This window comes from Python bivittatus, unplaced genomic scaffold (genome assembly GCF_059951505.1).
Source record: "Python bivittatus isolate LINGU-HERP-01145 unplaced genomic scaffold, Pbiv_v1 ctg000530_np1212, whole genome shotgun sequence".
NCBI classification, from domain to species: Eukaryota; Metazoa; Chordata; class Lepidosauria; order Squamata; family Pythonidae; genus Python; species Python bivittatus.
The window spans coordinates 6,981,899-7,007,530 of record NW_028277085.1 but is presented as its reverse complement, the minus strand read 5'-3'; the positions used below and the strand labels follow the sequence as shown (position 1 = coordinate 7,007,530).

The window sequence follows — 25,632 nt, the reverse complement described above, 5'->3', positions numbered from 1 at the left end:
ATAAGCAGCTCTATTGTACCAGACAGTAAACCAGAATAGTTTTGATTATTTCATCATTTATGCCACACACTGACATAAATAGGGAAGCAATTTTGATCAACTATCTCTCAGGGTGAAATCTACCAAAAAAAAAAAAAAAAGACTATTTAACCTTGTCATAATGAATGGTGTTTCTCAAGAGTATGACTACTACGTATTTCAATATAGTTTGTACAGGCGAAATGCCTGATCAATTATACTGTAAGTTGCCCATTTTGGTTACATTTTCAGGTCTTTGATATGTGTGTGTGTATGTAGATACACACACACACATACACACACACAAAGTTATCCCTAAACATTTCCATTCTTCACTGAAAATCACACCTGGCTTTAGCTCCTCCCTGGTCCCTGTTAATTAGCAGATCACTTATGACTTAATTATGCTGAAATGTCTTGTAAGGAGATTTAATATAGCCTCAGCTTTAGCTTCTTGGTCAACATGAGAATCAGAAACACATTATGGATTGGATGTACACACTCACACCATCGCACTGGAAAGAGTTATAGAACGCTGTTCCACCCAGCGGAGGCACAGAAGGAACCTGTGATTGTTGGTGGCTGTTTTGTACAAAACAGTGTACGTGTGAAATACGGAATGTATGAAGGGATTCTCAGAACTGTTAAACTGAGAAAATTCCACTTCACACAATTTTCTCTTTGCCATCAGGTACACATTATAATTTTGATCTTAAAATGAAAAGAAAAAAAATCATGATTTATCAGTCACAGACCGTTTTTGGTTTACAATGCAAACATAAGACAGCTTGCAACCAACAGGGGGAAAAACATTTAGGTGTGTACTGAAGATTTTCTTAATCTGAAAGCTTTATGTAGGCCTCAGCACGAGACTAGTGAATTTGTACAAATGTGCATGGTTTCCATCAGCCTTCAGTTATGAGATAATTATATAGCATTCCAGTTTTCTGCAATGCAGTTTAGAGCATACACAAGATTTTCCTCCAGTCTTTTTCTTCTACTCCTCCCCAACCCCCAATGGCTTTTCACTGAATTTATTTTCATTATTAGAGATTATAAGTAGAAACTGATGGTCAACAGCTTAACTCTGTTCTTGTTCAGACCCGAGTGATGAATCCTAGACCCAAACTTGCTGGAATCTGGATAGTTTCTAATGCAAGAGAGGATGGGTTAAATGGAAAAGTAACAGGGAAAATATGCTTAGCATCCATTAACAGTTGAGGAGAATCCTTCCTGTCTCGCATACGCAGCTGCAAAGATAAGAAAGATAAGAATGGATCGCATCAATATCTTATTTAAATACAGAGTCTGACATTCCATCCAAGAGTGTTTAAAAATACATTCTTTTAAAAAGCAATCCTATTTTTTTTTTAAAGACAAGTTGTTGTTTTAAAGTAAGCTTGCAGTGATATTAGCATGCATCAGATGCACACTTGTAGATATTAAGCACTCCTTTGAGGCATGAGTTTAGAAGGCAACGTTTTCATGCAAAGTGAATTGCCTGTTATCATTGCACACTGTTCTTGAATGCACATGCTTTCATTGATATAATTTGTTAATACCATTCTCCTCAATTTACTGATAACAGACAAATGTTTGTTGTCCTAATTTCTACTAGCTGAGTGTGTGCCAGAAACTGCCTGGAAGAACTTTTCATTCCTCTTCCCAAATCACATCTCTATACCCAGAGGTCTGTCCCATCAATATGAAAATATTCTCTGAGACTCTTGCACCTTCTATCCCCAAACTAACCCAAGTCAGCTTCTCTTTGGAGACAGGCTTGTCTTTTTCATCTACAAGACATCAGAATACATGCTACTTGATTTTCCACTGGAGTTAAATGAGCTGCTTGCTGGATGCACAAAACTGTTAATGGGGCTAGCTGTGAAAGCTCTGTTGCTTCAGAGCAGCAGAACTGGAAGTAGAACTAAAACTGCGGGATCAAATGAAGAGTGGAATATCCAGACAGGAAATGGCTGACTCTCCAAAGCTGGGAACAGGGACTATTTCTCCCCAAATACATCTTCATTTTCTCAAGTTAATTTACTTTTACCGCTCTCCCATTTCCCAAAATTTTTAGTAAATAAACCCACCTAGACCGTCTTATCCCATCATCTTGATGAATTCTTTGTTAATAATAATGCTCATATGCTTATCAGAAGAGAGGTATGGAGGGGAAAGAGAGAGCAATGATAGTAGCAGCTTTCTTTCTCTTCCTATTAAGAAACTCTAATACTAATGCTGCTCTTTCTCCTCCCTTCCTACCTCTCGGAAGATGCAATCCGTGAGAAGAGAGAAAACAGTTTTTACCTGTATCGTCCGGATAAAAGACACAGACACCCTTTCTTCAAACTCATTGACGGGAGTATATAAGTTCAACACTTTCACAATCTAAAGGAAAAAAAAAGATATTGCTAACAGATTCTTGCTATTTACACCAACAAATATTTTAAACGTAAGTCACTAGGAGTTGTTAATCATGATGTGATTGCAATGGGATCACTCCTATGACAAACTTTGCCAACTTATTTTTTTTTTAATCAGTATTGGTATGTACAGTTCTTCAAGAAGTCTACTCTTTGTTTCAGTTGATAGCAACACTGGAATGCACGCAGTCAAAATTATACTAAATGTACATAACACTGTGTTCCAAAGGATTTAAAAAAAAAAAATCCTTCTCCCTAAAAGAACAAAGAACCTTATTCTGTTCTTCTCCCTGAAACAAATCCTAAAAGCAAAACTAGGACCTTTGTTTTTCAATGGCTCTCTTTAATGTAATCTCCATTTGGCATATAAGTTTCCAAAGCTTTCTTTTTTTCCATCATTTGATTTTTATACGGTTCACCCTTCTGAGCTGCGCATGCAAGGCACGCTCCTCTCACAGCAAGAGCAAAATGGCAAAGGGCAGACAGATGCAAAGCATGTGGTCAGGTCAGCCACAGTGGTGTCCAAGAAGGTTACCTGCGCAGTAGTCAATGCGTGGCACATGGAGCAGATGGCCTCTGCATCCTCGTCCGTCTTCTTTTTCACTTGCAGCAGCTGAGCAGCCTGGATCAACGGCTCCAGGGTCTCCTTTGCCCCACTGTTCATCAGGTTTTTGTCACGAAGCCATTCTTCTAGCTGACTTACATTGTACCTACGTGTTTAATGTGTTTTTAAAAAATAATCACCATCTTTAAGAACTTTTTCAGTCAGCCTGAACAAGTAGAAATCATTTTCTTAAGTCATTCTTGTTCAATAGCCCTTCAAGCAGTGCTCTGTTAATTATTAACAAAAATGTTTGTTACAAGTGAAACAGCAGCTCCTTGTTATGGACAAGAAACATACAGAATACCTTTAGAACACCAAACACTAAATCACATGTAGCAGGCAGGAATAAAAACCCCCTAATTCTTACTCTTTCTGGTACTTAGTGCTGAGTTTGATAGAGTGAAATTATTTTTCATTGCATCGTCTTCTTTTATACTTAGCAGGGGAAACAGGGTTTTGATTCAGGCACAAAAATACACTAATCTGTTCAGGAATTCAAATTTTTTAAATAGGGTAATCAATAGCATATTTATTTGTTTTCTCTGCCATCTCTGTTCCTTTGTTTTGTGTTGTTTTTGTGTTTTTTGTATTTTTTGTGTTTTTAACAATTTGTAAACTGCCTGGAGCCACTGGGGGTCAGGCTGCATATAAATTTAATGAATAATTATTGTTATTATTAACCATCATATGAAAATTATTTGGCAGGGTATCCCATTTAGAACATAACATTGGAGTTAGAACTACAGGTAGTCCTTAACAACTGCCCTGTTTAGCAACTGTTCAAAGTTACAACAGTGCTGAAAAAATAACTTTACAACCAGTCCTCGAACTTACAACCATTGCAGCATCCCCGCAGTCACGTGATCGCCATTTGCATGCTTTACAGCGGGCTTCCGACAAGCAGAGTCAATGGAGAAGCCAGCGGTAAAATCGCAAGTTGCAGTCATGTGATGCCTTGCTTAATGACTGTGGGTGATTCACTTAATGACCATGGCAGAAGTAAGGTTGTAAGTCCATCACAGTCACATGATGCCTCGCTTAACAACCGCATCGCTTAGCGACAGGGTTGCCAATCCCAACTGTGGGTAGTTAAGCAAGAACTACCTGCACAATAAAGCCTTCATGTTAAGAACACAAGACTGACTCAAAATAATTCCCTGTTCAGCCAAGCAGTATATCTCAAAGGACTTAAAATACTGAAGGAGATATCCCCACCTTATCTGCATTCCTTTGCTCCAGGAGCACATGTCTTTTCGCAGGAGAAGGTTATTGAGGGTGACAGCCCCAATGATGTAGAACATCTGCTTGACCACCTGTTTGATCAGCTCAGGATCCATGCCGTGCTGGCACATGATGGAGTGGAAGGTGTTCAGCTGTCGGATTATCGAATCCAGAGTGTATGTCCCTTCATCGGCAATGCTAGAGGTTCTCTTTCGGAGGCCAGTGGGTTTCACCCCTGACACTCCTTGGATAGTTTCATGCTCCAGCATTCCTGAAACTGATTAAAAATATCACTAATTTGGTTGAGAAATACTCTTTCTGAGAACAAAAACAAAAGAAGCATGAATAAACTTTTATGGTATTTTGAAACATGAACCCCCACTGCCTATTCAAGCAAGAAAATGGCAAAACGGTAAGAAGAAAACAACCCTGTGGCACAGAATCATAAGCCAAGCTAAAACAAAAGGAAAAATCTGAAAACTTTCCATACTAAAAAAAAATATCCTGAAACAGGCAAGTCTTCACCAAATAAATAGTCCTGGGGCAGGACAAACCACCTGGGGAAGACCTACTAAATCAGTAGCACAATGAGTGAAAAGGCTCATATTTGTTCGGCTACCCACTGACTCAGTGACTCCGAGCAGGTGTTCCTATGTTGATCAGTCCTTGAGATCATCAGGTCCCACTTGTTATTTGGTATTTTGAGGAACAGAAGCAGCAATTTAATTTCAACAGCACAGAAATTAATTGATCCAGCCAATATTCTGGCAGTTTCAGAACCAGATGTTTCTGAGAATATTAACCACAGCCCTGCTGGAACAGACCTCAGGCCTCACTTGTCCAGCATTCTGTTGCCCACAGATGAGCTACTGTTGGAAAGTCCACAAGCAGGTCCCAAGGACCACAAAGCCTCTTTGGCAGTGACTAGTATTCAACAGCCAGCTGCACTGGGTCCTGCAAGCAGGATATAGACTTCATAAGTACGGTGGTAGCTATAGACAATCATGGAGTTCACTTGCCTAATAATCCTAAGCATGTAGCAGTGTAGCCTCTAACTCTGAACTTGGCTTATACAACTGATACAAAACAAAATTCTTTCATTGCAACATCAGTGGAAATTATCAGAGAAAAATCCAAATGATGAAAATGACTTTCTTAATTAGAAAAGGCCGCCATAGGTTTCTCCCGTGCGTTGTTCTGTTTCACCTTACCAATCATTGGCTGCAAAATATTCTCCAAAACTCTGACAAGCTGCTGGTAGATCTGGATGGCCAAGTCACTTAGGACTTGTCTGTACTCAGCAAGGTCAAAATTAGTCAGGCAATGTTCATTCTGACGAGATGTGTTATGCTTCATAAACCCCTGCAGGGACAGGAAAAAATAGCCAAGTTTGTATTTATATATTTTACACTGTCATATCCAAACAGGTGAAGAGGGCAACAACTTTTAAAAAAACAAAAGTGCCATTGATGAAGACAGTATGGTTAACTTTCTTTAGGCCTACTAGGGGAATGAGACCTCGCTCTCGCTTCAAGCCTTCAAGGCACTTTAATCAACAGAAATAAACTAAAATGGAGAAACTTACTTCTTCACCACTGTACTGCTTCAAACAGTGCAAAAATCGGCACGTGTTAGACAGCCAGAAGGAGACTGTTTCAAAGTCATCGCCTCTTTTCTAAAAGCAAAAATAACAACAGTAATAATGAAAAGGCAGTATGCATTAAAAGAGGATTAAAATGCAAGGTTATTGATAATGGAACACTTCCTTTGCTAAATTAAAAGGTACTTCTACATTGCATTAGATTCTGCAGAGTGTTCTGTCTCTTTGAATCAATTTCTACATCACGGAATCTGTGCCATGAATGGAAGTTATGCTAGTCATCTTTTATTTGTCTTACAGAAAAACTAAACAGTTTAAACTCATGTCGTGTTTTCATAATAGAGTGGTTATGTTACCAATGATTTAGAGACAAGCTCATCAGCAATACTTTTAATACCGCTCTGGGTTGACATTTTAACTGTAATTGTAAACTGACCTTCAAAATTTTTTTGATGCCATTAATTGTAGAAGTCAGCAAGGACCTCACTTTTTGATCATCGTTCAGGTAGTCAGCGTGGCGCACACACATGAACAAAATGTAAGCTGGCAACCCTGGGATGAGATTTACTGCCACTCCACGAGGCTTCAGGTCTAAGGGAGAAGTCACAAAGAGGAACCCAGGAATTCACAGATCACTCTATTTAACATGCCCTGATAAAACAGCAGAGAGCGAGTTTGGAGAAGTGGTTAAGGCATCAGGCTAGAAACCGGGAGACTGTGAGTTCTAGTCCTGCTTTAGACACAAAGCCAGCTAGGTGACCCTGGACCAGTCCCTCTCCCTCAGCCCTAGGAAGGAGACAATGGCAAGCCACTTCTGAAAAAACCTTGCTAAGAAAACTGCAGGGACTTGTCCAGCAGTCTCCAAGAACTGGACACAATTGAACAGCTAAAAAAATAAATAAATAAAACTGCAAAGAGCCAGAAGTGGTTTAAGGCCCTGGGCTAGAAACTAGGAGAACATGAGTTCTTATCCTGCCTTAGGCATGAAGCCAGCTGCGGCACTCTGAGCCAGTCTCTCTTAGCCTTAGGAAGCAGGCAAGGGCAAACCGCTTCCAAAACCGCTGCCAAGAAACCTGCATGGACTTGTCCAAGCAGTCTCCAGGAGTCAAGACTGAGTCAGTACAATAAAAGGCACAATAAAATAAAAAATAATAATAAAAGTAATTTGTTTGTTTTCAAGTAATTAGTAATTCTCTGTCCTTTTAAAATGGATAGTATTGATTTTATTCCAAGTTTGTGTTTTTTTGTGCAATCATCAATTCAAAAAATTAACTGGGCTTATTATAGCACAGAAGAACATAAAGCTATCGAAGGAGAAAAGCGATCAAGTTGTGCAACAGATTAACAATTAAACTGTACATAACGGAAAAAGTAACATATGTTTGCAAAACCACCACGTGGTACACTTTATAAATAGAAAGGTCTCTCACCCAAAATAAGATTCTTAACAAGTTTTGGTTCATCTTCTTTCTTGTACTCTAACATTCCTTGGAAGTCTTTTTCTTTCCTTGGAATATTAACAGGATGTATCGGCTCATCAATTATTTGTCCAGGTGAAATGTTCTCCATCTGGCCCACTAAATCAAGAAGAACAAGAGGGGAGTGGGGCATAAACAAAAGCTAAATTTGATCCAGGGAGCTGGCACTGAACTGTGGAGTTTTCTTGTTGAGAATTAATGAATCAGCTCCAATCCATTAGGAGATTTACTTACTACTGAGAAAGTACATATTGTTTATGAACACGTTGAAAGCACATGTTGCTTAAGGCTTGGCTATGGGTCTGTAGAACCCTTTTAAGGAAATATTGGAAAGAGTCATTTGTTTTTTCTAAAAAAAATTCTAAAGGAATGCCCTGAGCAGGTTGAGTTAAAACCAGGAATGTGCTCTGGAATGCTGATCAGCTAGAAACTTAACCTGGTCTTGTGTCAGTCTAGAACAATAAATATAACACACAGCAACTGGAAAAACTACTAAGGTTAACCGACAGCAGATCGATGACAGAAAGCTTCTAGAATCCAGAGTTTCTACATAGCTTTGAAATGTCCCTGTGCTGCCTGCATACCTTGTTAAATTCAGGAACAAAGGACCTGAAACACAATCACCCTGCCAACACTTCAGGCTATATTTAGCATGGCAGAGGGAAGGCAATGATTAGATCTCAGCCACTCCTTTAATGTCATCTTTAAGAGAGCACTCCCCCCCACCCCCCGCCACCAGATAGGTTGTTCTCCCTGCAAAGGTGCCTACCAAGTAAAGAAGTCTCTGATTTCTATGTGTTATCTCCTGACAAAAGGTGAAATACAATCAAGTGAAGAACCAAGATTGGGTTAGGAGGCAAACCAAGAGCAGACCTCAGGGAAGGCTTTAATTAGGGTGCAGACTTCCTTGTGTGGCAAACTACGGCATCTGGTAGACAACCACCTCACGGCAGAAAGTTTTCTACAAAGATTAATTAGCTGGAAAAGCATCATTTTCTCTTACACCAGCATTTATTAGTCAGGGATGGGTGAACAGAGATACCTATTTATTAGCACTTTTAATGATATTATGATATATTTAAGTGCATTTGTTTAGGTCCAGGCTGTGTGCTAATTGTCAAACTGAAGCCTGTACTCACAAAATCAACCTGGAAAAAAGGAGCAAATGAACATTCCATTTGGTACTTAAAGAACCAAATTTACCCAGCTGGAATTTGGTTTTATGTCCACATAATAATAGAGATCTAGTCTTACAATGCCACGTTGCTATCAGACTTAGCATGACCTTTTTAAAAACTTAGCCTGACCTCTCCCCCCTCACCAGTGAATATCTATAATTTATCCTGCCTATTTTCATCAAAATCCCGTAGAAAGGCAAAAGTGCCAGGATCTCTTACTTGCACACCCAAATTGCTTTTCAAATAAATCCTACCATCTGAAAAATAGTTTAAATTTTACATGCAGATCAACAACTTTTCCTGTAGTTAGAATGGAAGATTAATAAAGGAATATAAAATACTCAGGCTACTTAAACATGGCATTTTAAGCAAACACAATTGGAAAAAATCGCTGTGGGAAAAAAAAATAGGAGAAAACACTACAAGCTCCTGAATGAAAGGTGTGATATAAATCTAATAAATAAAATACCTTCCTTTGTCAGGTTTCTTAGTGAGTGCAAAACTATACTGTGTGATATCGCTTGGGATACCATTAAAAAGAACCCTCAGATCTGCTGTTAGGATGAAAACACTCCTACACCACAGAAGGGCTTTTCCCCAGTGCCATTATTGTTGCCCGAAAGGACATGATTTTCAGATTTTGCATGACATTTCAAGGGCCAAACTCTCAAAATGACAGGGCTAGGGCCATTTTGGGAGGGTGTTCCAGGATTTTAAGGCAAAAATGGATACCTTTAAGAAGCTGAATCTTCAAGCAGCCTCTGCAAGATTTAAATTTTGCCCTCAAACTTACAAAACCTCCCAAAAATGCTCAAATTTTGACCCATCCAATCTGAGGAGGCTCTTGGGGAATTTACTTCCTGTATCCCTGCTGTAGCTGAAGCAAAGGGCAATCACATCCCCAACTTTCTGTGAACAGGATGATAGGGTTTTTTTTATATTAAGCACTGATATTCTGGCTCTAATGACATCACAGACTTTCTACGTGTATGAAAGTCATTCTTATATGGCTGTTACAAGGATGAATCCAAGGGCAATATGCTACTGTTATAAGTTCTGATAGCAAGTGCTCTCATATGCAGGAGAATGGGAGAACTGATCAAGGAGCATTTGCTTTTGGCAAAAACCCAATTCTGTCCTTTGGTAAGCAAAAAATACGCTGAATGTTCATCCTCCCTTAACCAGCTTGCACTCAGTTCCCAGGACAATCTGTACTGTTTCTTCAATGTATCCGATCTTAATTATTATTGCAGAATACTGCTGTACTTTGCATGAACAATATCAGAAATCCTTGCCTCAGACAGATAATAAAATACGTCTGTATTTATGTTTAGAAGCAGAAACAATTTTGACCACAGGCGAGTACTGTACCTTCAAGCTCATCGATTTTTTTGGCGAAAACTTTCAGCTGCTTTTTCAGTTTGCGAACAGTCTTGTCCTGTTTTTCCAGCTGTTCCATTAAATCCTGCCCAATAAAATTGAGGAAGAAAAAGGGTGAGAGGCTAAAAAGGGTCAGAAAGGCAACAGGCAAAACAGAACCAGTGCTGTTAGTGCTACAAGAGAAACTCAGGACAGCTGAAAGGTAATGCCACCATCTGGTTAAAATTTGCAAGCCTGCGCATTGCCTAGAACATCAGATGTTATGTAAAAATCTCGCTCTCTAACATACACTGAAATACATGCAGCATGACAGAGGATTTGCGTGGCCCTGTTCAAGAAATTCAACAGGTCCAGCACCCAGGTTTCTGGCAGTTTCTCTCCCACAGGACTAAGGAGACTGAGCACTTGCTAGTCATCAAGTAACCTTCAAGAACATTTGGCAGACTTAAGGCCCACTCCTGTTCTGGATAGATTTGCAGAGACAAAAATAATCTGGTGCTTTTCATATTTTTTTATCATAAGGCTAGTGAAGTAAACATCATCCCTGAAATATAGCTTTAAAACCCCTCTCCACCAATTTTTAAAATTTACACTAACTTTGCTTAGCCTGTCCCTTTCTTCTCAATCCATTCTGTTACATGACATCATTAAAAATTGCTATCTAAATATTTACTCAGAGGAAATCTAGAACTGTGGAAGATCACTAGCTCTTTTCCAGAACATGGAGTTCACAACTAGGACACTCCTATTTCCATCATGCTGCAGTGTTCATATTAGTAACAAAATGTGCACTGACCACAGGTGGGGGGGCAGAAGAAACATGCTAACACAGTTGCTGCAACAGAAAGGTCTGGGAAGAGGAACAGCACAACAAAGTTCTCTGAAAAGGATTTCCTTTGACAGTGGACAAGGCAGCCAGATCTTCCATTAGTGCTTCAGAAGTAGCAAACAAAAAAGAGGGATCTGACCCAGGTACATACAATAATCCGTTTGTAAAGTGATATCCGGTATGACTGAGACATCACGGGGTCATCTGCACATAACTCCTCATAATACTGAAACAACAGGCATAAAATACAGATTCTTCCTATTCTTTTAAGGTACCCAGTTTTCAAAAAGCTGCACACAAACAGGCACATTGCACAATACTGTTTGCATGTTAAGTTAAACCTCCTACAGAGCAAGGGCGCAGGAGAAGTAGTTTCTCGTTTACCGGCTCATTTCAGAGAGACAGATGTGTCCGTCTCTCAAAACTGAAAGGCAAGTGTAAGTGAAACCATTGACTACTTCTCAGTTTGAGAATACCGAGCCTGTGAACCAGTTCAGGTCACAGTGCTCAATATCCATTATCACCCCATTGAAGATAAAAGGAGATGTAGCTGACTTGTAAAGAAAAGCATGGTGGAACAATTAATCCCATTTGGTTTACTTATTTGAAGCAACATTGACACAGCTCTTTACAATCTTGATGAATTAAATCGCAAGGGGTTTTTTTCTGTGTAACAATTGGATTCCCTTCCCACTAAGCTCCACCAACTGGGGAGAAGAACCCTTCAGGATGAATCTGGCTTGCAAGATGCTAATTCCTCATCTGAAGGATGTAGAAAGTGCACCCTGATAACAGCATGCACCAAGCCATCTAACAAGTGATGTTGTGCAGTAGACAGTGGGTTAGACAATGGCAGAGTTTGAAAAATGGGCACAAATACAGTTCATAAGCATAACAAATACATGGCTCTTCTGGAAAAACACGAAAGCATATTGCAAATCTGTTGAGGAAGTGAGAGATCCTTCAAAAATAAAAAAAATGTAATCCAACTATTATAGCTTGGCGTATCACCAGTGTGGAAGTAGGACAAGCAGTGGTCAAGTGGAGTACCCCTGGACAGGCCAGAAGTCTGATAAATACTAGATGTCTGTTTGAGATAAACCCTCTTTCTGTTTTTTTCCCCCCAAATACTGGAAGTAGCAGTGGAGAAGCAGATTCATAAAAGAGAATTTAAAAACTATGATGTTTTACCATTGCTCTGTGTGGGATAAATACTTATGCCCACCTTCTCATGTCTCACTTGATCCTGCCAACCACTGGCCCTGCTTGCTGGGAATGCTGCACGCTGCAGCCCCACAAGACCTCTAGAGGTCTTAGGTTGGGAAAAACTATTGCAAGATTCCTCCAAGGCATTATGTGAGAATAATTAGTGAGCTGGAGATGCTTTGTCGGGATTTGTACAAATGTTGCAAGCAACAGAAAACACACCCAACATGGTGCTTTTTTAAAAAAGAAAAGAGCAATTTCAAAGGCCTTGACACTTCCAAAACAGAGAAGAATCCCACCAGTTTTTCTACATCAACCTTAGAAGAACCAAAACAAGCCTTCAAACTAAAAAAAAGAAAAGTCAATTTCCGCCTGCTTCAGATGTCTGGAAGCAAGAAATCCTAAAGTCCAGCTTGGAAAGTCATAGCAATGCCTTCAAGGCCTCAACAAATCAGGGTGTCTGCCTCCCTTGTCCTCTTCCCCGAAGCCTAGGAAGTACAGCTCAGTGCTTCTGACTACTGACTTATGAAAAGCCCTTACCAAGTTTTCATTTGTCAGGCGGGTGATTTCATGCTGCAGGCTGGCTTCTATCCGGGCTTCTGGAGGCAGCTGGAGATTCTGTGCCAACAACTGCTGCTGGCGATTATTCTCTTCCTTCAGACTCTGAATCTCTCCACGGAGGGCCTCCAGGTCATTCTCGTGGCTTCTTTTCTGAGCCTGCAGTTGAGATTCCAGAAGCCTGCAAGAAGCCAATTGAGGAAGACCAAGAGAAGGAAGGGCCAGAAAGAAGCAGAAAGGCACATTTTAAGACTGCACACGCTGCAGCTTTTCATCAAAGATCTGAAATTTCAACTGCCGTTGAAGTGAGTAAGCAACCAACATCAGGAAAAGAACAAAACCCAGAAGAGCGTTCTTTAAACCCTTTTGTGAATCTTGAGACTGAAGCTTTGCTTGACTGACTTCACACATGCAGCAGAACTATGGGTGATCCTGCATGAGCATGCTGGGGTTTTAAGTTTTAAAATTTCAAGGACAACTGAATTACAAAATTATAAAGCAGGCGATCCTTCTAGGGCAGTGTTTCTCAATCTCAGCAACTTTAAGATGTGTGGACTTCAACTCTCAGAATTCCCCTCTCAGCAATTCTGGGAGCTGAACTCCGTATATCTTAAAGCTGCTGAGAAAAAGAAACACTGCTCTAGAGCCATCCCTACTGCAAGAAGGACACTTTAAAATAAAAGTCTGTGGGTCGGTATTGGGAGGACAGAAAATCACAGATTATTTGTAACGACTAGTTAACAAGATTGCATATACCACCTACACTGAAGGATAGTATATTACGAATAAAAACAATTCATTTATTACTCAGTTTTTACTGAGTAATAGGAAGTATTTAGATCTTCTGTCTCAAACACCTAACATCTTAGGTTACCTCTGGCCCCTAAACCTCAGAGAACTGTTAAGTAACCCTAATCCTTAAGGGCAGACCTCAAAAAGGACAAAGCAATCTATTACAGTGAAGGCATGCCTATTAAGCAGTTCATTTTCCTCAGGATTATTCTGCTCAGAGAGAAACAGAAGTATCCTAACTAAAGCAAAAATGGCCCATAAGGATCACAGCCTTTGAAAGTTCAGAACTTCAGTTTTAAGAGGGATATTATTGCTGATCCAAAGGCCAAGAGAAGAACTGGTAACAAAAGATCCTGTGCTGCTGATTCACTGCACAGCCTTGGGCATGTGAACTAATGATTTATTCACTACGTGTGAATTGTGGGAGGAAAAGTACAAATCATCTTCAAGCATCATTATCAATACTAATGCTGCATTTTCTAGAAACAGATGCATACCTAAACTAGGCTACTCTAACCAGATACAGCCTTTCAGGGTTTAAATATGCCTAAGCAGATCAGCTAATAGCTACATCAACCAAGCACATGAAGGTAAATGTGAATAATTTACCTTTCTTTTCTTTGCCATTTGCTCTAGAACCTTGCAATTCTAGAACACGAGGGCAAGAAACAAAAGCTACAGAGCCACCTCTCCCCTGCTTTCCCTGCAGCATAGACCACCCCAAGTTAGCTTCTAGCAAACTTACAAAAAGATGCAGTTAAGTGTACATGTTTTGTTAGCAGTACAAGAAAAGGAAAGACACTAGTTAAATCAGCATTCATTGCAAAAGTAGCTTTTTGAGCATTAAGTTGTTTTATCAAGTTAAAAATGAAATTACCATTATCATTCAACTACAAAAACAGCACAAAAGAGTAAAGGTTTAGAGTATATATATATTTTAAAAAATTGACTCCCACATTCCCAAGTAGATGCATTCAACAGCCTTATTTACAGAACAGGGAATAGAGATTGTGTTGAGATCATGTGAGTTTTTCAAAATGGCCTGAATCTGGTATTTTGAAAAAGTGTTTTTCTCTTTGTAGAATAGCTATTTGTAATGATTTAAACTGACAGGCAAATAATACATTTAATTATTTGCATGTTTCATCCTGCTAATCTTAGGATAGGTAGTGGACTATGTATTCTGAAATTTATCCTTTTGCACTGGACTATGCATTCTTTTTGTAGATGGATCATTAATGTTTGCTTTGCAACCTTTTCTAGCTGACACCAAGATTTTAGGGACTCTCTGGGAAACATGCCCACTTCCTCCTTTAATACTGTGAACCCCCATAAATTGTAGCAGCAGGTTCTGTTGCTCCTCTGTCTCTGCTCTGTTAAATTATCTTGATGGAGACTGTTCAGGCAGTGAAGCCAGGAGGAGAAGCAGAGGAACTCACCCTCTTTCCAAATAAAGAAACAAAACTGCACAGGGGAAGAATGTGTTAATGCCAGAACAACAACAGTTGGGCCTCCTCTTTCTCCCGTCTAGTAGAAAGGATGGACAGATTTTGCATTTACTGGCTGTGATGGAGTTGTTTCATACACTCACTTGTCCTCTCCTGATGAATGCAGAAGCTCCAGTATCTGTAAATGAATTCTGCCTCTGCATTTAAATTTTTACAGCTTGGACCTTTCCTCATGGCCCCAGAAGATGCCCAGACATTGATCCTAACACTGGACTTCTTTTCTGATATGAGGCTTAGATGCCCAAAGTCATTCTGAGTCAGGCAGTATGTAAATTTAATTAATAAATAAATGCACACTATTCTTTCTTTTCCTTTAACAAACACATCTGGATTGAATGTAATTGCCGAAAGCAGCTCCACAGCATGTTAGTAACACAAGAAGGTAAGAAAGAAAGAATGCAAATTAAAACTGCAACCACCATCCTGAGAAATCTTGTAACCTGTTGGCTTGTTTTAGCCCTTCATACACCAGCCACAGTTCTCCATCCTCATTCAGCAAATGACAGTCTTGAGGAGATGATCTTCCAAGCAAAATGTTTTTTAAAATGCAGAAACACAAAAAGGGACACGTGATGGAGATGATGGAACATGCTAATTAAAGGACAATGTAAGCTAAGACAGTGTAACTGGAAAAAAAGGAAGCCTTGATCTTGGTAAGTTCCAAGCTGTTTACTAATGCAATCTTATACAGGTTTATTGTGAAGCAAATCCCATGGGGTTTCAAAGATCCTAATGCTTAAATTGCAGCAAGGCTGCAAACTTCCCAACTTGTATTTTTGAAATCCTTTAAAACTCTACTAAGAATTAAGCTCCAGTGATTTCACTGGAACTTGCTCCCATGTAAATATAGAAGTTTAAGATAATGCAGTTGTAAAAGATAACCTGTGAGCAATTCAGATCATAAGATGTGTCCAGATAAGGCTGCTTTATTCCAGATTCATTAAACCAGAGCAAATAAGCCATATTCTTATACATTTAGATAAGGATTTTACACACCACAAGTAACTGAAGAAGGGAAGAATCTTCTCAGCTAGCCATTATTCACTGTGATAGGAGGCCAACGTAATATTCCAAGGACTATTAGGCCAATCTGAAAGTATTTTCATGCCATTCTGTCTAAGGGCAGATTTGATACTGCAGCCAACGTTGGCGAGAAGTAGTGCCAGTCCCCTATGTTATCTACCAAGCTCCTTCTACCTGGAACAATTTTGTATTTTAAAAAGTTTGGTTTTTGCCCAAGAACAACGCTGAGAGATGAAAACCAAGGCGTAAAATTAAGCTATGTTTTCACATAATGGGAACACAGAGTTTAATAAATTTCAGAATAGTGTATAAAGACCACCTCCCACAAAACACTTTTCAAACATCAAATGCGAGCTTTTATTTCCCTTTGAAAGCTGAAGGCACCGACACCATCTTGCTCTTAGGGAGACTAAAACAAAAGGACCTAAAATGTATATGTTTGGAAGTCAAGATTTATGGAGTGAAAATGCTGGAGATGCGGACAGTGTTTTGAATTTAAAGCACCCTGTTTGGAGTTTGAAGCAACTATTTCACATTCAAGATGGGCTGTTTTGATCATTTTGGAAGTGTTTAGAGCTCACGGTATTGTATCTCAAGTTACAAGCACTTTCTGTTTCAAATGCAAAACAGAGCCTTTCAAATTCAAAGCAGTTCAACAGTAGAAATGTTCTGTATACCCCATAAGTGTGTGTGTGTGAGAGAGAGAGACAGAGAGATTGAGGAAAAAAGAATAGAGATAATGATTAATGTTGGGGGACAAAAAGGAGACAAAGATTTAAGACTTTTACTCAGGGTATGATCTGAATACATATACCTGTTTGTCTCCTTTAGTCCAATATAAGCTTGAGCAATCTCTCCTTTGTCCTTCATCTTCTGTACATCTTCCAAAAGGATTGTAGAGTCTGTCATGGTGTTCTGGGGATAACCAATGGAAGAACAAATGAGAAAGATGCAGTAGTACATATTCATGCCTGCCTAAGCAGCATATAAACTCTGTGGTATAATCATAATGATAACTAAATAATGATCTGGACATGTCTATACTGCTCTTCCAGAGGAACTGCTAAAGCAGTTTGCACTAACTGTGTTGGAGTAGCATTATGAGGTGGCTTGAGTTCAAATCCCGACTGAGTCATGAACTTCCCTAGATGATCCTTGGCCCAGTCATGCACTCTGTCTAAAGAACATCTCCCAGGGTTGTTTCAAAGCTGTAACAAATACAGCAACACAATAAAAAGATTCTTGTCCAGCTAAAGCGCTATAAAGAAACCACATTTTTCTTTTGCACATCCTTATTTTAGGAAAGCTGTTGCCGAAGAACTGATAAAAAATACCACATGTGTAATGTACTGCAGATCAAAACATCACCTGTTACTTTCATGGGGTCAACTCAGTGGCTTGCTTGAATACATTAACACCGACACGTGACAGGTTTACAAGGGTTCTAGCATTAAAAATAAAATTATCTGCAACAAGGTTACCTTATCATCCTGGTAATCCATGTGCAAGCAGGAAAATAAAGAGACAGACGAGTCATCCAACATACATACTCATTAAAACTGATCGATGAAGAAGGGGGCACCTGCCCCAGCAATTGTTCCCTTTGCTCTCCTAATACGTTTCAAGGGAAACTGTTTCTTGTAGGAAATTGCTAACCTCTAAAGCAGTGTTTCTCAACCTTGGCCGCTTGAAGATGTGTGGACTTGAACTCCCAGAATTCCCCAGCCAGCCATGCTGGCTGGGGAATTCTGGGAGTTGAAGTCCACACATCTTCAAGCGGCCAAGGTTGAGAAACGCCGTTCTAAAGCTTCAGAAAGGCCACTCCAGAGCACAGTAGCAATCAAACGGCAAAGAACTGAGCATGCTGCCCGCCCCCCAACATTCCATAAATTAATACAACAGCTGATGAACACCAATGGTGACTCAACCATATTCAATGGTTAGAAGAGCTTCCTGCAGTGGAACAGAGGACATATAAATCCTGCATTTAATCTGTTTTACACATAGCTAATGTGCTACAGAAGAAAATCCATGCCAGTATTTGGTTTGATTCTGGATCGTACTTCGGAAGAAAAGAAGCAATATGAACCGCCCTTGCGCTGTTAACTGACATGAATGGATGATACAACCAGTTTTGCTTCTGCTATTCACCTTGGGATGGACTGCCTCCTTCTGGCTCATCAGTTGAGACCTCAAGATGAGAACTTCCTCCTTGCGTACCTCCAGCTCTTCACTGACAGACGTCATTTGGTCCAAAAGGACCCTGTATGCTGGGGCACCAGGCATAGTGACATCCGGAGCACTCTTCTCCATCAGGGCCTTTCTCAACTCATTCAATTCATTCTTTAGTTTCTTATTCTCTGACTCAAGCTCTTGACGCTGCAGAGTATAAGGTGGGAAAAACAACAAGAGTTGTCCTCATTCATCAGCTGTCCTAACAAAAATCAAGATCAAGGTAAAAAAGCCAATTTTAGTTACCAATGGGTTTGAAACAAGATGTTCTAGCCCTTATGTATATCACAAACATATGTCTACTTTATTCCAGATGAAACCTTTGTGATTTCCACTAAAGAACTCTATGAATTGGTGGACTGATGAAGTCATAAGAGACCTGTCCTTGTGTTTGTATTGTCTGGTTTTCTTCCATGGAAGGAATGGCAATCAGTTAAAATATACAGAGTGGAAATACTTAGACCAGTGTTTTTCAAACTCGGCAACTTTAAGATGTGGAGACTTCAACTCCCAGAATTCTCCAACCAGCCAGAATTCTGGAAGTTGAAGTTCCCACATCTTAAAGCTGCTAAGTTTGAAAAACATTGACTTAGACATTCCTAGAGTGGAAAAGTAGTCTAGAAATCTTGGTGCCTTCCAGACACACTGATGTTTTCATATTGCGGAAGCTGGACAAATTCCAGGTACTTTTGTCAATGTGCCTCAGTCTAAAAATTAGAATAACCAAATCACCACTGACTACCAGCCTCCATGTATAATTGTACTGTAGTATGTACATGAACCATTAGGACATACTTTAAAAAAAGTTCAGGAAATACCATTTAAATCTGTTTTTTCTAATTTAGCCTACTTTGGGGGTAATGCATAGGATTCAGCGATCCAAAATACAATACTCCTCACAACCTTAAGAGATTCATATTCCAGCTCTGCTCCTCTCATCTGAGGCCTTTCTTCCTCCTGGAAAAATTCAAGACACAAAAAAAGAGATTCCAGTTTTAAAAACAGAACATTTCAGACATTATCAAGAAGAAATAGATTTTTCAGTGAATTCCCTGTATTCATGTTTAGATAATTGGTAATGTTTATGTAATGTTTAAGCTTTTTAAGCAATGTATAACAGTAAGTAGGGACAGGATTCTGCAGCCTAAGCCAAGAAGGAAAGGTGAATGATTTTCCAAAGGTTACAATTACTAAAAGTACCACTCAGCTGATTTTATCAACAATATTAAGATAAAGGGTAAAAACCAGATTAAAACATCCTTTAAGGTTCATAAGGGATGTTCATGAAACAAAATACCACAAGAAAAAAATAATATTCTAACCTGCTTCTAACACCAGTGGATCAAAACAACAAAAATCTTAATTGGACAACTACAACGAAAACACTAGTAGTGTTTCGCATATTCCTTAGTTACCTTCTGCATCTTCCCCTGGAGGGAATCATGGACCTACCTTCCATCTGCTGAATGGGAGAGGAGGTGGAATAAGATCCCAACTGTCACCACCACCTGAACAAGCTTAAATTCTAAAGATACTTAATCCTTTCTATCTTACCTTGGCCTTGGCTCGAATAACTTGGTCCTCCTTTCTGTCTAGCTCATCCTGCAGGGACTGCTTTTCTAGCTCCAGCTCCTTCACTCGTTTTTGTAGTTTGAGGAAGAGAGACATGTCCAAAGGTGCCTTCTCACTTGGTTCCTGATTTACAGGACAAATGGGGAAGGGTGGGGTCAGAAAGTTTCCAAGCTACTGAAGGAGGGGCAGCCTACACACCGTTTGTTATCATGAGGAAAAGATGAAAACACATGGAAATGAGAGCTTTCAGGAAATAGGGCCCACAATATGGAGGACCTACAGTGCAAACAACATCAGAGCAGCAGTATGAAGTCTCCATAAGGGTCATATCCCAAGCTGGCTTTAAATGAACATGTTAGCATGCAAGCCGAATGTAAAAGTTAGCAAGAATTAAAGGGAAAGACATGATGGGGAATATATACCTTTTACTTGTTTAAAACAGCTACTTATTGATATTCAAATTCTTTCAAATTGTTATTTTATAAATCAAAAAATTTAAAAGCTCAGTTTGATAAACAAACCTAATTTTAAAAGTATCTATCCTAAAGCTTTAAAAATTGAAGCCTAGTACACACTTTAAGGTCCATGATCAACCATGGATTTCTGCCTTATTTTATGGAAAGGAAAAAAAAAACAGGGTGACAGTTAAGAGTCAAATATAAATTATGAACACACTAGGTTCTTGTAACTTTATAATACTGAGATGTTTTAAATCATAGTTTAAAAATCTGGCTCAACCATCAGGTACTTAGTACGCTTGAACATTTCTGGATATTCAAAAACTATCTCCAGAACTGATTTGCTATATGATGACAAGGTTGTCACTTCTGCACAACTGCTGCGTCATGGCCCAGAGAAAATAACAAATTGTAGTGTATTTTCCAACCTTACCTCTGTTCTCATTGGTAAATCTTCAGCTTCAGTGATCTCAGAGCTGTAAGTATATTCTGATTCATTGCTACTATGGGTGGAGTCTGTTCTCTTGTGCCCTGGCTTGGAAACACTCTGGAAAGAAAGTGAGCACTAGCATTAACTTTGGTGCCTCCATAGCCTAAAGGTTTCCTGCACTTTAATTGGTTCATCTCTTGAAGGGGTGGGAACTTAGCAAATTTATGGAGAAAAATGAGGAGTCTTTGCTGAATAAAGGCAGATGGAGAAGCAGCAAGCAGGAAGAAGATTGCCCTCCTCATTCACTGTGTTTACAATCTGAATTGTGCACATTCCCATTCCTTTTGAGCTATTGGACAGCTTCTGTTCCAGACCCAAGACTGATACTGAATCCTGAATTTGGCATCGGGCCAGCTCACCCCCATCAGCTTCATCTCATCCTTGAGGTCATCATATCGCTCTTCTAACCGGCTGAACTCTTGGAGCAGATTCTGATATCTCTGCCTTTCATTGTTCAGATCTAGGTCCAGTTGTTTTGTCTCCTCAAGATACCTTTTCTCTATGACCTCTGCAAAGAAAAGGAAAAATTAAATCAAGATTTATCTATATCAAAGCCACCTGTTAAGAGGTGTTTCTTCTCCAATGTTTTGGCATCCCTACCCCACTCCATCCATTCCTTCCTTCCCTCCTGCCCTAGTCCATGTCCATCTCTACTTCAATTATCCACAGCTACCTTGGCATCTTATAGGGCAGGGAGGAGAGCACGGGAATGTTAAACACCCAGCTGTCACTCCTCAACCATTTCTAAGTCACTGCATGGCCAGGGCCCAATTTAAATAAGACTCCATACAATAGCTAATAGTCATACACAATACAATCAAGTGCAGTACTGATTCACAAAAAATGTAACTGCTATAGTGTTATTTGATTTTGGGGGGTTGTTTTATACGGTATATTGATTATTTATTTATTTTATATAGCAATAAAAATAAATTAAGCTTTCTTACTTTCCTTCTTTTCCCCCTATACAACCAAAAATAGCTAAAATTATAGGTTAGACGTGAGTTAGGTATTAATAGGTATTAATACCCTAATAATAATTAGTAATACTCCTTTTGTAAATTTAAGTGAGTAACAACCATTTCAAGTCCTTTTTTCTTCAGTATACGCAAAACACTTCAGACTGATTAGTGTTATATAACTTGCTCAGGTTGGAGGACAGAAGTGTGCTTGGGCATGATGAAATAAAATTCTAACACATATCACCCTTACATTGGGGCAGTTTGAAAACTGGGTATAACAAACTGATTCAACTCAGGTCTGCAGTCTCAAAGAACCTACAAATGGGTATGGGAGGTTTCAAATGCACACGAGAACTATGGAAAGCAAGAGGGGCTGTCAATGAGCGAGGAAAAGGGTAGGGTTGCCTATGTTGGCTATGGCCTTCTTGCCATTAACTCTGGCCCCACCTATGACTGGCACAGGAACCCCAACACAACACAGCCCTCAAAAGAAAAAGATCCTCCATGATTTCACGCTTGGGTTGCCCAGTTCACTCATCACTTTCTCCCTACAAGTGAGGAAGGGAATTCCTTCCGGCCCAGCATCCCTCCTGCATATGCTTATTAAACACAGAAGCTAGTTTTAAAAACTCAGCCAAAGTAAATTCCCAATCTGAGTTTACCTGTAATTTCTTTGGCCTGATCTTGGATGCGACTATTCAGCTCATCCTTTTCCTTTTTAAGAAGCGTGTTTTGCTCTTTTAGTTCCAACACCAGCTAAAAAAAGGTTTGAAGGGAAAGATTTTAGTATTCTGGCAATAAATTGATTAGCTGTTTTGCATGATTCCAATAAAGTTAATTGCTAAGCTTATGATGAGGCTGTTGGCATCATTATCAAAGTCTTGTCTATACACAACATTTCACCTAGTCTAGGACAATATATTGTAGATCAGGCTTCCTCAAGCGGGGCCCTCCATTACCATGAACCCCAGCCAGCACTGGGAAGGTGCTTCTTGGAAAAAGCCTGATTTACAATATAAGGAACTCCTATCTTGATGAAAATGATAGAAATGGTAAAACTGTTTTTCTTTTTTTTTAAGTGTAACTTTGATGAAGCTGTTCTACTCAAACTACAGGCTGCAATCAACTGGGGAGAGACAGGAGCAAAAGTGTGGGGAAGAGAACGGGACTCATGCACCCATCCCTACATTGCTCTTCGTCAGCAGTACTTCAAATTGGTGTGCTTCAGAGCCAAACAATTTTACCTTGTCTGTTTCTTGCTTATAGATATCTGCCTTTTCTTCAATTGTTCTTTTCTCAGTCTGGGTCTGGTTCAACTCCTTTCGGAGCCTGCCAATCTCCTCTTGAAGGCTAATGACGCGATTGGTGGCATTCTTGGCCTCTTCTTCACTCATCCGAAGCCTTTCTATGTCATTCCTCAGCTTCTCCGTCTCAGAATTGTATGCTGTCTCTAAACTAGTGAGCTTCTCAACAAGGGATCTGGAGTCTCGTGACTGAACAAAACCCAAAATAACGCAGTTGAATCTTTAGAGTGTAACAGACACAGGGTAAATATTTATGGATCATCTTATTTCCCATGTACTCAGAAGATATACATCACCCTACATTACAACTGCACCTTCCCCATCCTTTCAGTATTAAATATATATAAATATGTATAGGAAGAGGCTATACATTAGGCTACCAAGTTTCTCCTGAGGCAGGGAGTGTCTCCTCTTTTCATCTCTGTACCATACTTAGTTATGCCCCACAGAAGCTTGAAAGCAACGTATCATCTAGTGTGAATGAAGTAACAGGGTGTATTATCTACTGGTTACAAATGATGTGCTTTAAAAGAAAGCAAGAACCAGTTGTATATTTCTACAAAGTGAGGGTAGTTTTTAATGAGCACAATATCCTAAATGGAAAGTGCTTTTGAACAGGATGAGTCAAACATGCCCAATGTTTTGCAGAACAGCTTATTGTTTTCTACCTTTATAATTGGTATATTTTTATAAATTGTAGGATGCTGTTGTGTTGTAAGCATCCTCTGTGTTCACTTGTAAAAAATGTGGGGTTATAGATCTGTTTTAAAAAAAACTATGTACAAATTGTCACATACAATAGCCATTTCTGCACACTAATATATACCTGCTTGTATTCTGTTTACTAAATTTTTTGCGTTTTCCGTGAAGATTTTTTCCAGCAGGCTCAGATTTTAGATTTCCAACATTCAAAGAGGCCCTGATTCAAATGCAAGACCGCTCATCATTTAATCCACAGTTATACATCATTTTACCTGGTCATCAATTTTACGTTGGAGCTGCATAATCTTATTCTCCATGCCAACGTTGAGTTTCTTATAGTGTTCTACAGAGCGGGCCTCTATCTTCAGTTTCTTCAGCTCCCTCTTTGCCATCATGCGCCGGTAGCAGCATTGCAGATAAATAATTGCCTTCAAAGTCCTGTGATAGTGCAAGCGAGCCAGCCAGCCACGCACATGTTTTTGGATAATGGTGGCCTTGTGCTCCCAAAGCATCTGTACATCGAAAAGACAGGCTGAGCATCCTTTTCCTGCATTTCAGATCTTTGACTGAAATCTGCTACAAGGGATAATTAACTAACAGCACAATGAAGGCGAGTTGTGGCCAAGTGAAAAGTAAAACAAACTAAAACTAGGAAGGAAAAACAAAATATGTGCTCCTAATTTATAGGAGTAGCTTGCTTTGCCACCCAAGGCTAAAATGGTGGGACAAATTCACTGATCTCTCCAGTGCCTAAACATTTGGATAGCCAAGAAAAAAAGCTGATTTCTGACCATTTTTGGAAATCATTATTCATGTCATAAGTTATTGATTAAAAGTCCATATTTTATAAACAAATTAATATTGCTTTATTCCGGTACTGATAGACTCAGTTGACAAATTAATCAATTTGGGCATTTTTATATTATACAAAAATAATACTCAAAATCAATACAAACAATTAAAACTCCCAAAATGAACCCAGCTATTAGGAAAGATTCAAGATCCTTCATCCATCTTGTGACTTCAAGATTATGCTGGGACAACTCCCTGATTTGTCAGCCAACAACTCCACTTGTAATTCTTGTTCAGGGGATCAGGAAAACAATTTAGAGAAGTCTGCTTTCTAATACTACATTAACTAGCTTTTCTCTAGTTTCATGTTTAAAGCTTAGTCATTTGAATAATATTTCTTATACCTAAGTTATGCCAAGAAACCTGACACAACATATTCCCAACTATCATTATGCCATTGCTCTGTTCAAATGCTCTAGAAATACCTTGATTCAACAGCCACAGCAGGTCCACAGGTTGACACAAATAATCCCAGTACATCCAAAGAATATTCAAATATCAGAAACTTTCCTACATCCATTAGACTGTTTACAAAACAGCATCTATAGACTTGGAACAGTGGAGATTCCTGTAAAAATGTGAGCCTCCCAACAGAATCTCATTTGGGATTCTCCTCAGAACAGGTAAGCAGATGATTCAACTCTTATTACAGGCCAGTAATTATTATCCATACCAGGTCTTATAATAACAAGGCATCTGTTGTGATAGCATCCACAGGCAAAGAACATGCCATGCAGAATAAAATCATCTTTAATTACCGGAATACCATTGATGTGTCAGAAGACATTATCCAGCAACACAACTGGGCCATCTTTGAAATTCTTGCAAAACCACAAAGGTTCAGAAACTGAAGGAGTATCTATTTTTAAAGGCTTCTACAATCTAACAGAACACAATGAAAATTCTCCTACAGAATAATGTTCAAAAAAAGGGGAGTTGGTTCAAATAAGGGGGTGTAAGAGTTTGTCAAAATCCACTCAATTTAGAATTCTGGATGTTGATAGGTCAGGATTACAGATCACTATGTTTTTGTCAGCAGCTAACCCCAATGAACACTGAACTCATTGGAAAAAGGATTAGAGAGAATATCGATTATAGGATATATAATTTGCATATTATGTATTATGGGATACATAATTTGCAAAGATTTGCACCACCAATATTCTTCTCTGTTGGGATTCAACTGCACTGAGCTGTACCTTGAGAAATGGGCACACAGAAATAACATTAAAACACTCA

At 39.2% G+C, this 25,632-nt stretch overlaps 1 protein-coding gene across 5 annotated transcripts in view; it reads right to left on the bottom strand.

Moving 5' to 3' along the window:
- Nucleotides 1-637: 637 nt before the first annotated feature.
- Nucleotides 638-25,632, bottom strand: part of MYO5A (myosin VA) — a 57,036-nt gene continuing 32,041 nt past the window's right edge. For 2 of the 5 annotated variants that reach the window (XM_088148520.1, XM_088148525.1), the window contains 21 exons: nt 23,814-24,053; nt 22,780-23,028; nt 22,198-22,291; nt 20,933-21,081; nt 20,517-20,630; nt 19,608-19,748; nt 18,957-19,010; nt 17,973-18,200; nt 16,636-16,736; nt 15,239-15,319; nt 12,481-12,679; nt 10,886-10,960; nt 9,897-9,990; nt 7,300-7,446; nt 6,306-6,460; nt 5,855-5,944; nt 5,481-5,631; nt 4,264-4,546; nt 2,980-3,154; nt 2,329-2,409; nt 638-1,268 (listed from right to left, as the gene is read on the bottom strand). In XM_088148520.1, the coding sequence (XP_088004646.1) occupies nt 1,116-1,268; nt 2,329-2,409; nt 2,980-3,154; nt 4,264-4,546; nt 5,481-5,631; nt 5,855-5,944; nt 6,306-6,460; nt 7,300-7,446; nt 9,897-9,990; nt 10,886-10,960; nt 12,481-12,679; nt 15,239-15,319; nt 16,636-16,736; nt 17,973-18,200; nt 18,957-19,010; nt 19,608-19,748; nt 20,517-20,630; nt 20,933-21,081; nt 22,198-22,291; nt 22,780-23,028; nt 23,814-24,053 (3,054 nt within the window). In that variant the 3' untranslated portion in view covers nt 638-1,115. The remainder of the gene's footprint in view (nt 1,269-2,328; nt 2,410-2,979; nt 3,155-4,263; nt 4,547-5,480; nt 5,632-5,854; nt 5,945-6,305; nt 6,461-7,299; nt 7,447-9,896; nt 9,991-10,885; nt 10,961-12,480; nt 12,680-15,238; nt 15,320-16,635; nt 16,737-17,972; nt 18,201-18,956; nt 19,011-19,607; nt 19,749-20,516; nt 20,631-20,932; nt 21,082-22,197; nt 22,292-22,779; nt 23,029-23,813; nt 24,054-25,632) is intronic. The other 3 variants (XM_088148521.1, XM_088148522.1, XM_088148523.1) reach the window with 3 other exon arrangements.